The following is a 12,524-nucleotide window of genomic DNA, read 5'->3' as shown; positions in this document are numbered from 1 at the left end:
GTGGATGTTTATGAAACACTTGTTATGGTCATTCTCCTTCAATAGCTCTCATACTCTTCCATGAAGCCTTCCTAGGGATCAGTGTTGAGTTGTATTTTTCTCTGGTTGTACTTACATATGTCTAAGAGGAATGAACTTCTTTTTCACTGTATTCTTTTCTTAGTCTGCCGTGTTACAAGTACATCCCACGGGCCACCATGTGCCAGTGGGTGTGCTTATGTGTCTGTCCCTCTTCCCCGCCCTTGGAAGGCAGGAGCTGTGATGGATTCTTCCCAGCTTTCTTTCATGACTCTGCACTAATAGGAGTTCTACGTAAGTAGGATAAATTTGTTTAGAACTTATGATTGGTTACCCAAACCATTAATTCTCCAGAAGCAAATATCTTGGGGATGAGGAGAGCCATAGACCCTCCATTTTTATCTTTACATGTCCCCCAGTTCTAATCCTGACACAAGTCACTTCTCCCAAGGTTGCTCCCTCCATTTACATCATCATCAGCTGCCTTTATTCCCTCAAAAATACCCAGGACTTTCTGACTTAGAATGGTTGTGTAAAAGGTGCCGATTTTCTTTTGCACAAACAGCACTGGACGTTATTTCCTTCTGAACACACCTGAAACTAGAGTTTATGTTATCTAGTATCAGTCACAGAAATGTTTCATGTCTTGTAAAAACAAGGTCTCTCTACTTGTTGGGTGTAATTTCAAATTGAACCTGTGCTCTTTATAAGGAGAGGAAAGGGGAGTGTATGCTGGGATTTATATGCATGGATGCAGTGTGAAAAGCATTAATTTTCACCAATGTCAGTCAATGAGATGTTTGCTTTAGTGCTCCACCTTTAATTTGAGTCAGAGTTGCTTCCCATCTACATCTGCTTCTTTCTGTCAACTGACTTCTTTCCCTTTTTCTCATTTCATATGTTTTCTTTAAGTTATAGTTTCTTCTGACTCACAATTTCTGTTGCATCGCGTCTCTAGTGAGCACATGGATATGGACTATCTATGTATGATAATCCCTTAGTTTCAGCTCATATTTCTACATGGTTAATTCTTCCCATGTTTCTTGCCTCAGATTCCCAAGGGACAATATGATTACTCTGACATATATTTGGGCCACATCAAATCAGAGGGTTAGAGAATGACAGTTTGATGGGTAATGGGTCTTAAATTCTTTTCATTTTCATAGTGTAACCCTTTCTCAAGAAGCATCCAAACATAACTTCTTGCTAGAAGGACAAGGACATTTACTCCCAGTTGATAGATGAAGCAACTGAGGCCCTGATAGGGGAAGGAGCTTGACCAAAGTCATAACACTAGTATATAATGCTAGAGGAAGAAATGAAAGGCAGACGTCTTGGCTATGCAGTCTTGGATAGGACTTCCTCTACTGGAACAAAGAATGGCAAATGAGTCAGTGTAGTCTATGGTGGCCTTGGTGGTGTGATAGAAGGCAAACGTATCTCACCTTCTTTCAACAGCTGTCCTGCCATATCAGGAGAGAGATAGAAGCAGTTGTTGTAGCAATTTAGTTTGGGATGGTTAATGGACCCTTGCTGTCTTTTCCTCCTTGTAATACTTAGAGTCCCCTCCATATAATACTCAGCATCCCCTGAATTAACCCTCAAAGGAATATTGCATCAGCCTTAATGGGGATGAAACAGGATCAACTCTGTTCTCCCCAGTGGGGTCCACCAAGAAGCCTGCTAGTTTCTGAACCTAGGGCCAAGACTGGTCATGAGCAGCTGCCTCTCAATGAACCCTCACCCCGATCTAGTTTAGTTTTGTTCTTTTGGTTGTAAGACCCACCTAAGCTGGCTTGAGGAAAGTTTTATTGTTGTGGTGGTTCTAAATAAAGATGCATTTGGAGCAACTGGTGGAATCATATAAATCAAAGAGCAGGATTCTTAGCGGAGCAAGGCTAAAGGATTGTAGAGATGGAGAGTGTTCTTGATAGCAGGAAGCTCCAGGGAACTCAGAAGCAGAGTTTGTGCATTTACCTTCTGAATCTCCTCAATTAGTAAGAAAAACACTTTCTACATCTGTTTCTTTCTTTTCTCTCTTCTAATGGGCTTCATCTGCTAACTCATGGCTTTGCTTCCCACTCCACGACCATAACTTCAACCCTACCTCATGGATTCTTTGATGGATCATTTCTGATTTGGGTCTCACTAAACTGATGCAGTCTCTCTATTTCCCAATTCCAAATTCCTGAAAGACAAATATAATTAGCCCAGTTCATCCTTTTACTTCAGTCAGGCACATTACCTTCAAATCTATGGATTAACTCCTCAGGGGTCAGTTGCTCTGGTCCAGTGAATGATGGCCTGCAGGATTACTGAAATTCTCACTGGGCTGAAGGTGGGACTGTTCCCTTTAGAAGGGAATGTGGATATGGCAAGCTCTATGACATCTTTAGGATGTGACATGAGCTTGGCTCTATGGATATAACCATAACTAGCAAATTCTATGGTATCTCACTTCTTAATTTCTCAATCTACCTTTGATTTCAGCCACAGCTATGTGGACAGTTTATGCAGCCACAGATGGGAGGGAGTCCCTGGTACTGTGCCTCTTGTTAGTTCTGGGCTTGAGAATAATGTTTGCATTTGCTTCCTGACAATCTTTTTTGGGGTTTCATCACCATGCGGCACATTCCTGGAGTGTGTGCTACGTAACTACTATCCATATGCCAGGCTTGTTTCATGGACAGAACCTTGGGAGCTGCAGGTGCCCAGCCGTGCAGCACTCCACGACTGCTGCAGTGGGCTGGCACGTCTGCCTCTGCACTTCCCTGCAGCGACAATAAAGAGGAGAACATGATAAATGATGAGATTCTTAGTGTCCATTAGATCAAAACAGAGCAGCTGCTCAAGATAAGTCCCACTGTTTCTAATGCTAATATTTGAGCGGAAGTCCTGCCACAGTGCTAAGGATCACTATTGTGTGTTGAAACAGATGACATTTTCCAATTTATCCCTAATCTGGTAGAGCAAAGGTCTCTGGGATGAGACCAAAGCAGAACAGAGCAAGCAGCAGTTCTACACAGGGAAAAACAATATACTCTAAGGTCCCAGGACCACTAACATTTCTGTTTGTTTGTTTGTCTCTTTTGAGCACATCTATAACTCTTTGGATAGCCATAAAATTCTGGTATCAGAGGATTCAAGGTTTGGGCAGCAAAACATAGCTATGATATGATACAGTGTGGTTCTGTGTGAAGCCAAGAAACTAAACAACAGTGCCAGAAACAAAAAGGCTCTTTCCACTGACAGCCCGAGGACTCCCCTGGGTTACTATTTCCCCACAAGTTCAATGAGGAGTTCAAAGGTCTTACATTCTGGCAGTCTGGGAATCTGTGATAGTCACTCAGTTAGGTGTTTCTGATGTATCAGCTTCTTCATAGCAGCCTTCACGTCCTTGTTCCTCAGGCTGTAGATGATGGGGTTGAGCATGGGGGTCACCACCCCATAGAAGAGGGAAATGAGTTTGTCTGAAAGGTCCTGTTTGTCTGCCCCCAGTGGGTCCTTGGCCTTAGGCTTCCCGTACATGAAGAGGATGGTCCCATAGAAGACGACCACGACTGTGAGGTGGGCAGAGCAGGTGGAGAAGGCCTTTTTCCTCCCCTCAGCTGAGGGGATCCGCAGGATGGTAGCAATGATGAACATGTAGGAGACAAAAATGAACAGGACTGGGATTGCAAGGAAGATCACGTTGGCCACAACCATGCTGATCACATTGATGGAAATGTCAGCACAGGCCAACTTCAGGACAGCCAAGATCTCACAGGTGAAGTGGTTGATGATGTTGTCCCCACAGAACGGCAGCCTCATGGCCTGTGATGTTTGAACTACAGAGGTGGTGAGACCAGCTGCCCATGAGCTGATGGCCATGGGCACATAGGCAGCCTTGCTCATGATCACGGGGTATCTAAGGGGGTTGCAGATGGCCACATAGCGATCAAATGCCATCATGCTCAGGAGCACACACTCTGTGGCTCCCATGGCAAAAGAGAGAAACATCTGCACAGCACAGCCTGAGAAGGAGATGGTTTTCCTGGGGGTCAGAAAGCTGTTGAGAATGAGGGGGACAGAGGAGGTTGTGTAGCAGATGTCCAGGAAGGAGAGGTTCCCCAGGAAGAAATACATGGGCATGTGCAGGTGGGAGTCAAGGGTGGTCACCAGCATGAGGACAACGTTGCCCAGCAGGACCACCAGGTACATCAGCAGGATGAGCACAAAGAACATTTTCTCCAGCCCTGGGTGGGCTGAGAGGCCCAGGAGAATGAACCCCACCATGGGGGAAGTCTGATTGGACCTGTCCATGGTGCATCTGCTCTGTCACCTGCAGGAGCTAGCTGAGGTCAACCTCCGCGCTCTCTGACTCCAAAAGTGCCTGGGCAGCGGGCAAAACCCCCACCCTGCTGAGCAGCTGAAGAACAGCTCTGACGATTCAGTCGATCTATGGGATTCTAGGTAAATATATTGTGCTTATAGCCTATTCTTGTAGCCCCATTTTCCCCATATGTATCTTGTAGCATTAGCTGAAGTTTGCTCTGTAGCAGTTTCTGTGCTTCATGTTTTCAATATTCCTTGAATTCTTGCATGTTCTAAACTGTTTAAAATATTTAACTTCTTCTTCCAGGAAGAATGAACGAGTTAATTTGGACTAACTCTCCTGCAGATGACAATTAGAAAAACTGGACAAACTATATAAAACATTTGTGTAATGCATTTGCAAGGTAATAAGACAACGAGGAATCATAGGGTCACAATTCTGGGAATAAGAGGGACTCAGAGAAGTAAGAGCAGCATTTGAAGGTAGGTTTCCACTGGGGCAGTTGCAGCTTCTGGAGGTGGCACTGAGAGTCCAAGAAGCACTACAGACAGCCTGGAGGTGGGCAGCAAGGCCACTGTGAAGGTGCCCCTAACCAAACCTCCTCCCTTTGGGAGGGGACCCCAAAGGCAGCGCCATAGGAATAAGAGTGAATCAGGAGGAAACACGCATTTCCAGGCGCTGGAGCTCAGCTTCAAGCCTTCTCAAGGCCCGAGATTGGATTGAGGCGGTCTCAGATTTTCCATGCTCTCCAATATCTAACAGAAGCAAACACAAATCCACTCTGAAGGAAGGTGACATCACCCCAGTCTGTAAATCATTTCTACAAATAATTTCACAAATACGACATCTGGAACACATTAAAAAAGCATATGGCACACAGGAGTCAAGACAACATAAATGAAAAACAACAGGAACTCGAGCGTCCCTGTCCTCGGGGCAGGTGGGAGCCAAGGGCTCCTGTGCCCTGGCGTCACCTTCTGAGAGAATTAGCCGACTGCAGTGCCTAGGTCTTAGCAGCCTGTGATACTTTGGTACACTGGGGCAGCTCGTGCGCCGCTTGTGCACTGTGGCCACGTGGAAGGAGAGTTCTGGCTGAATATCCCCTCTTCACCCCCCACCTGCCTGCACCAGAGGCGCTGGCTTCTCTGAGACTCTGCACACAGTCCTGCTCTGCCAGCGCTACCTGCCGGGAAGCTTAAATCTCTCCTCGGACTTCTAAGTGTTCCCCGAACCGGGAGTTATTCTGGATCAGTAAAAAACTTGTTGGCAACCGTGAGGGTGTTGGGCATTCAGTTTCATTTGCTCTGTATCTGAAATTCTCGTCCCAGAGACCTATCTTTCAATAATCAGGCCTTCCTCGGTTGTGCAGGGCGCTTCCTGCTTGGGGAGCTCTGAGCCGCTCCTCTGCTGGTGCCCAGCATTAGAGCTGTTACCCAGTCAGTGCCGTCATAATTCAGGTCAGCTGGGCAGACATTTACTGAGCGTCTGCTCTGGGATGGGTATAATTCTAGGTGCTAGGAACACAGCAATGAGGGGCAGAGCCCCTGACTCAAAATCTAACGGGGTGGGGGAGGAGGGGTGGAAGGAGGAGGGGAGAATAATTATACAGACAAGTAATTACATCACCACCACCATCATCATCATCATCACCATCCCTATAATCGTTCTAATGCTAGTGAAAACAGTCGTTAGGGTCTATTTGGCAATGCGCTCCCTTTCCAATGCAGAAAGCCCCTTCCTGCCCTTCTCACGATGCCCCCGCCTGGAGCTGACTCCCTGAGGGATGTGCGGTGCTGTGATGAGCCTCTTGGCCAGGCTCATTGCACTTTAAAGTAGTTCCCCTTTGATATTGAGCTGAAATCTGCTCCTTTGCAACTTGAATCCCTCCTCCCCAGACCCCCCTCCAAATATCCAGAAATAGCTTGGCCTCACCATGAAGATAAACAAGGATCAGTCTCCCCTTTTCTCCCAGGGCCTTAAAACAATCAATCCATCTCTTAGAAGCAAATGTACCATCCAGGAGTTGAGTACAAAGGCTGGTCAGTACTGAGAACCGCCCCCAGCTTAGGGATGGCTCAGGTGCCCGGCACACACAGCTGCCTGCGGTGTGTGTGCTGGAGCAGCCCCAGCGGGGTTGTCATTCTGTGTCAGCCAGCCCTCCAGCCTCTCCCAAGAACCTGGATCATGTGAAGAAAATTCACATGTCATCACCCTCCGTGTCATCACAACCAGAAACATGACTCGTTATTATTGCTGGACTTGGAATTAGTAACTTCAGAAGGAGAAAGAGCCCCCAGTTTTAACCGAGGAGGGAAAGCTGCAGGGGAAGACTACGAGCTGCGTGGTCCCGGGCAAGCCCTTTCCCCTCAGCACAAAGTGGGTGAGGCCAGAGATCTTGGAGACTCTTGCGGTTTGATGGGTCTACTTGACCCGTGAGAAGAACGTCGTACCAATGGAAGGGCTTCCTATCTCCCCTTCTCAAGACCCCATTCCATTCTAATCAAGTCTGATGGCAGAAATGTAGCTGTGACAACGAAAATTTTGGTATGATCAAAACCTGGACTTACCTGTATGAGAAACACGATGAGCAAGAATGATCCATTTCCTAAGGGTTGGGAAGAGGACACACATCAGAAATAGTGACCCTGAGTCTGAGGTGCCAGGAGGGTTCAGAATGTGACAGGTGAAGGGTCCAGCCGTCCTCTCCCCTCCACCTGCTTTGTGCGCTCAGGGCACAATCTCCGAGGGACTAGCCATCATCCTTAGAAGGTAATTTAAATCCCAGTTTATTCTTTGGGACTGTTTTAGTCCCTGAAGTCATTTAAAGTTTGGAAAGTGAGTGGTACTCAGTTTAGACACTGTATTCTTCTGGGATAACATCCTCAAGATCCAATTATGCAGAAGGCACTGGAGGAGGTTTGCCGCCTGCTGCCTCTCTTCTTCCCTCATGTTTTCCTTCCTCCCTCCCTCCCTCCCTCCTTGCCTTCCATCTCTGTGAACATCATAATCCCTTTAACAATCCAACAGCCTGCTGGTAAGTAACTCACTCAGAACACCAAGTCTTTTCTCCTGTGCCTTGCAAAGCCGCATCAAGCCAAGTCTGTGCTTATGCAGTGGTTTTGGGGGGTTTGAGTGAAAGACATACTCTCCCTCTAAATTTTCAACTCCTAGAATTAGGCCTCTTGAGGCAACCTGCTCTGCCTGCTCTCCGCCATCCCTCAGCCCTGCCTCCCCCTCCTCCCTCCCTCCCCCCTCTCCCAACCAGGCCCTCCCTTCTTCTCCCTCCCCCCAACCCCAGCCCTCCATTGGCCCCTCCCCCACTCCCCCCTCGGCCCTCATCTGCTGTCTTGTTTCTCGGTCCTTACTCGGCATCCGTATAAGTCATGGCCTACCAGCATCCTGTCATCTGTGCATATGCTCCTGGACTTCAGGGGAGTCATGACAGAATATGACCCAGAGCCGGGATGGGTGCAGAGAATGGGTATATTCCTTTATTCAGAAGTGGTGATTGAGTGTGTGCTGCAGAGAAGGCAGAAACATGCACCGTAACCATGGTCTCTGCCTTCCGGAGCGCACCCTCTCGAGGCAAGGGAGAGGCACATGAGAAGTTAACTACCACACAAGGCAGGAAGCCAGGACAGGGGAATGCCCACACTGTCATGAAAGCCCAGAGGGAGGCAGGGGCCAGACTGCTGGAGGAGGTGATCCTTGGTCCCTGGTGTGCTGGAGCTGCCTTACCAGTCGTGCACATCACCTCCCAACTGACATTCAATGACTTCATACCACTGGATTGGCCATCGTGGGAGTGTTTACACCACAGAAATCAGCAAATGCTCCAGATCATGGCTTTTTTCAACCTGGAGATCCAGTTGTTAGACTCTACCAGCACACCACTGGAATGGATGAGCGTCAATTTGCCTGATGAAAGGGTGTGGGAATCATCCCAGCGAGGAGGGGATGCATGAACAGAGGGGTGGGGAGTGACCCGCAGAGCAGTGTGGCTGGAGCATAAGGGGCAGGTGCTGCTGATGGGGAGGAAGGCAGGGGCCAGATCTGTGCTGGTCTTTGGGGGCATCCTAAGGAGTCAGGACTTTCTCCTGTAGGGGATGAGGAGGCACTCAGGGGTTTTAAGTAAAAGTATGACATGATCGGATTTGCGTCTTAGGTTGATCCTTCTGGGCACACTGTGGAGGGAAGATTGTGGGCAGGGAGACAAGAACTGAAGAGATAGGGAAACATTTCCAGCAAGTGAAGATAAAAACTGGGGAAGTGATTGAGGGCTGATGAAGATGGGCGATTCAAGAAATGGTTGGTAGATACAAAATAGAACATTAGAGTTGGTTGTATATAGCAGGCAGGAAGCAGGGAGGAGTCAATATTTCTAGCTCAGATGATGGGTGGATGATGGTATACCACTGAAGTAGAGAATATTGACCTAGTTGCTGGTTTTAGAGGAGAAGGTGGATTCAATTTGGGACATGGTATGTTTGAGGAACATCTGCATAGAGGTGGGCGATGTCTGAGAAGGAGACTCATCGCTTCGAGAGAGTGGCTGGACCCCTGGAGACGCTGGCACTGCTGTGCTGTCTCTAGACACAGCTCTAACTGGACTACCATGTGAGACTGTCAGAGGCCCCATGAAATGCAAATTCATGATATCGACTGGGTGTCCTTGACCTCTGCCCACAAGGGCCCATCCGCTCTGTTGTGAGAACTCCCTAAGAAAGTGGATCGTGAGGGTGGGAAGGAAGTTTCCTGCTTGCAGGAAACAGAGAAAGGCCCCAGAGACCAGTGACCTAGAGGTCAGCAGGGGTGTGGTCAAGGGTCAAAGATCAGAGGTTAGGGGAGAGCAGGGACAGAAAGAGGCGCCGACTCCAGAGCAGAGGAATTATAGGCAGCTGTTCAGATCAACCATTAAAATATACCCTCCCTCTTCTTAGATTCCTTAAAAGAAATAACTGGGATCCTAGTCGTAGAAAGGGTCTAAGTAGATCAATGCTTCTCAGACATTAGCACATCAGAGTCCTCTGGAGGCCTTGTTAAAACTCTGATTAAACACACGCACACAGACAGCACGCACGGAAGGCTGGGCTCCACCTCCCAAGATTCTGATTCTGCAGGTCCAGGGAGGGGCCTGGGAATCTGCATCACTAACTAGTCCCAGTGGGATGCCAACACTGCTCATCTGTCGGTCACACGTGAGGAGCACTGGGCTGACTTCTCACTAACGCAGGCAGGGGGCTCGGGGCATGGAGAGTTGAGATTTGCTGAAAATGTTTCTCCTGATTTCTCCTCACGGCCTGGAGAAGCCTCAGGCAGACCAGCCAAGGAATAGTTGGGTTTTAATTGGCCAAGACAAAGCTTTGTGTGTCAGAAATCTCCTTATTCCGTGTGTGTGAGTGTTTGTGTGTGTGTGAATGTGAGTCTGCCAAAGATGAGTGGAGTGACTGAGGGGGTGGTCTGAATCCCAGCAACCCCAGTGCTCCCTGGGGGCATCTGTTTACTGTGGCGCCCTGAGGACAATGTGGGCAGGACACCCAGCAGAATCCACAAGGTCTGTGACCAGATCCCTGGTCGGAAGATTCTGACCCTACTCAAAACACTGAGATTCTGCCAGGAATCCTGAGTAACAACACGTTCTCTGTGAAGGCAGAAAAGAGCCACCACCACGCTGAGATGAAAGCAGGCCTGGGATCAGGGGCGATGAGGTCAGAGAGACAGAACTTCCCTGAAGAGGGAAGGGCGGGGGCAGGAGGGGAGCTCTCTCCACAGAAGGGAAGGGGCCAGAGCTTTCCTCTTCATGGAGGGGAGCCCACTCCTGCAGCAAGCACTAAGTGGAGAAGCAGGTGTGTAATTTGTGACATGTGGATGCTGGATCATGTGAACAGTATCGCCTGATTCGCTGCTTCATTCCAGGAGCCTCGCTTACTGGACATACCCACGCTCTCCTTCTGAGGAGCTTCCTTACGTTGTTTCCACGCTCTGTACCGTGAGGCACCCTAGCCACAGGACTCATCTCACTGGACCAGGCGGACACCTGCCCCAGGGGCAGTCAGCATACGGGCTGTCTGGTGGCCTACACTGGATGATGACCAACTAACCCTCTTATATCTGTCCCTCAGAAGCTTAAACTTGAAACACTGGGACAGTGAGCAGCTGGTATAAGGAAGGAGAGGAAGGAAAAACCAGAGTAACACAAAGAGAGAAGGCAGTGAGAAGAAGCCTGACCTGTGACAGCTGAAGTTGAGTCACAGGGAGAAGAGTAGGTGGTAATTAGTCCCAGCTGGAGTAAGAGAAGCAAGGCCAGAGTGGTTGAGTCTCCAACATGGCAGAACCCGAGGTTGGGGCACATCAAGCTGTGCCGCAGGGGGGCCCGCAGGAGCCACTCAGACCATGATGGACATTCCAGTGCCTGTTCAGCCACGAGGCCCAACCATACCACTGTTCCTCCATGAACCCCACAACATTCCTAATCCTTGAGGAAATTCAAGCATGAAGGAAGGGGAGCCTCCTGGCATTTAGAGGACAGAGGTCAAAGATGCTAGTCATCATGAATACAAGGTACTATGGCCCAATGAAGGAGGGTCCCTCCACCTGCTCACGTCCAAGTAGCCCTCATACCTACCTCCTGTGGTTTCTGAGCACGCTAAATAAGACAAGATTTTGAAAACAGTTGTAAATTAGTGGAAACCCTTATTAATATTACCATGTCACCACTATCTCAAATGCAACAAATCCAAACGTCCAAAAACTCCTCAATCACAGAAACTATTTCTTAGTCATATCTGTATTCTTAATTTTCAGTAACCAGCCTGGAGCGGTGCACAAAAGATGTACAGAAACTGTACACTGAAATATCAGAAACAGCCCTGCAGCCACTCCACCCCCATCAGCCCAGACAGACTCTCCTCCTTCCTTTCTCCATGTCTTTCTTCTAGTTCTCAAGATCTGGTATTTTAGCCGTTGTTGATTCTTCTCTCTCCTGCATCTCCCATCCCAGAGCTAACTCTACATCCTATCATTTCTTCCTTCTAAATGTCTCCCAGGGCTGCTCACTCCTCCATCTCTGTTATTTTGTCCTGGGCTAGTTCTGCACACTCGTCCTGTACCCAGCCTCCTGGACAGCTTTGTGCCACTCTCAGTCATGCCTTAGTTTCCAGATAGTCTCACTCTGCTGGGCATTCTCTGGAGACAAAGACCCACTTCTGGTCATCATGTCCCCCACCCACCCCTACTCTTTGGTGCTTGGCACAAGTCCTGGCACATGAGACATGTTTGTAACATGGAGATTTTTCAGTGTATTGGCAGGCTGGTAACAGAGAGGGAGAGAGAAAGAGAGAGAAAGAGAGTGAGCAAGTGCTGGGTGACCGAGTGGAGGGAGGAGATGCTCTGATGGCCGAGAATCTGTCCAGCCCGAAGTTCCCAGGAATATTTGATTCACTGATGCCCAGCTCTTCTTCTCTTCTAGGCTCTTTGAGTGTCAATGACAGAGCCTCTTAGGACCAACTGTTGTGCTCAAAGCCCAGGAGAACTCTGATTACCTGGCCAGAGAACGTCCTAAGATGAGATTTCCTTGTCGTGAGAGGAGAGCTTTGGATAGACCTCACAACATTGCCTAATTGGGTGTATGGGGTGAAGTCTAAACTCTGAACCTCTCGCCAAACTTTAAAGTGCTTCTGAGATAGGGCCTGGCCCCAAAGCAACCCAGCCCTAAATTCCTGTGAGAGTCATCATGGGACCCGCTGGAGAGCAGTGCGGAGCACAGAGAAGAGGGTGGTGAGCCTAGCAGCTGGGCACGGCTTGCCAGCCCACCCTGGACTGCAGCCTTCTCTGGGCTGGGGCTCCTGACTGAGCCTCAGCCTTGTGAGTCAGCCTTTGTCTCCTTGTCTCACTGAGCCCCAAGGTTAGGCAAGGTCACTATGAGCAGCTCTAGCTTCTGTGAGCTGTGAGCTGTGGCTGCACTTTGGACCCCTCTACACCAGGGTCACTTAGGGGTATCAGGAAGTCAGACAGCAAAAGAGTGTGTGCGCATGTTAAGAGTGTGTACCCACGTGTTGCCAGAGCAGCTCTGAGAGGTATGGCCCATATGACCTACTTGTTTATGGCTTGGTAGCAGCCAGATGGGCAGGTGACACCAGAGACTGTCATTTCTTGTGGCCCCTGTAAACTAGCAGCCTCCCCACTCCCCTGG

The 12,524-nt window shown here is 48.8% G+C and overlaps 1 protein-coding gene across 1 annotated transcript; it reads right to left on the bottom strand.

The window, feature by feature from the left end:
• Positions 1-3,360: 3,360 nt before the first annotated feature.
• LOC124250503 (olfactory receptor 13C7-like) lies at positions 3,361-4,320 on the bottom strand. The gene has a single exon (XM_046682443.1). The coding sequence runs from the start codon at positions 4,318-4,320 to the stop codon at positions 3,361-3,363; it is 960 nt and encodes a 319-aa protein (XP_046538399.1).
• Between the last annotated feature and the right edge of the window lie 8,204 nt (positions 4,321-12,524).

The sequence above is a fragment of the Equus quagga genome, chromosome 1, assembly GCF_021613505.1.
Source record: "Equus quagga isolate Etosha38 chromosome 1, UCLA_HA_Equagga_1.0, whole genome shotgun sequence".
Taxonomy (NCBI): domain Eukaryota; kingdom Metazoa; phylum Chordata; class Mammalia; order Perissodactyla; family Equidae; genus Equus; species Equus quagga.
This window is presented reverse-complemented; position numbering and strand designations above follow the sequence as displayed.

Excerpts from the sequence above, each read along its gene's own strand:
- LOC124250503 (XM_046682443.1), bottom strand. The coding sequence starts at position 4,320 with ATGGACAGGTCCAATCAGACTTCCCCCATGGTGGGGTTCATTCTCCTG.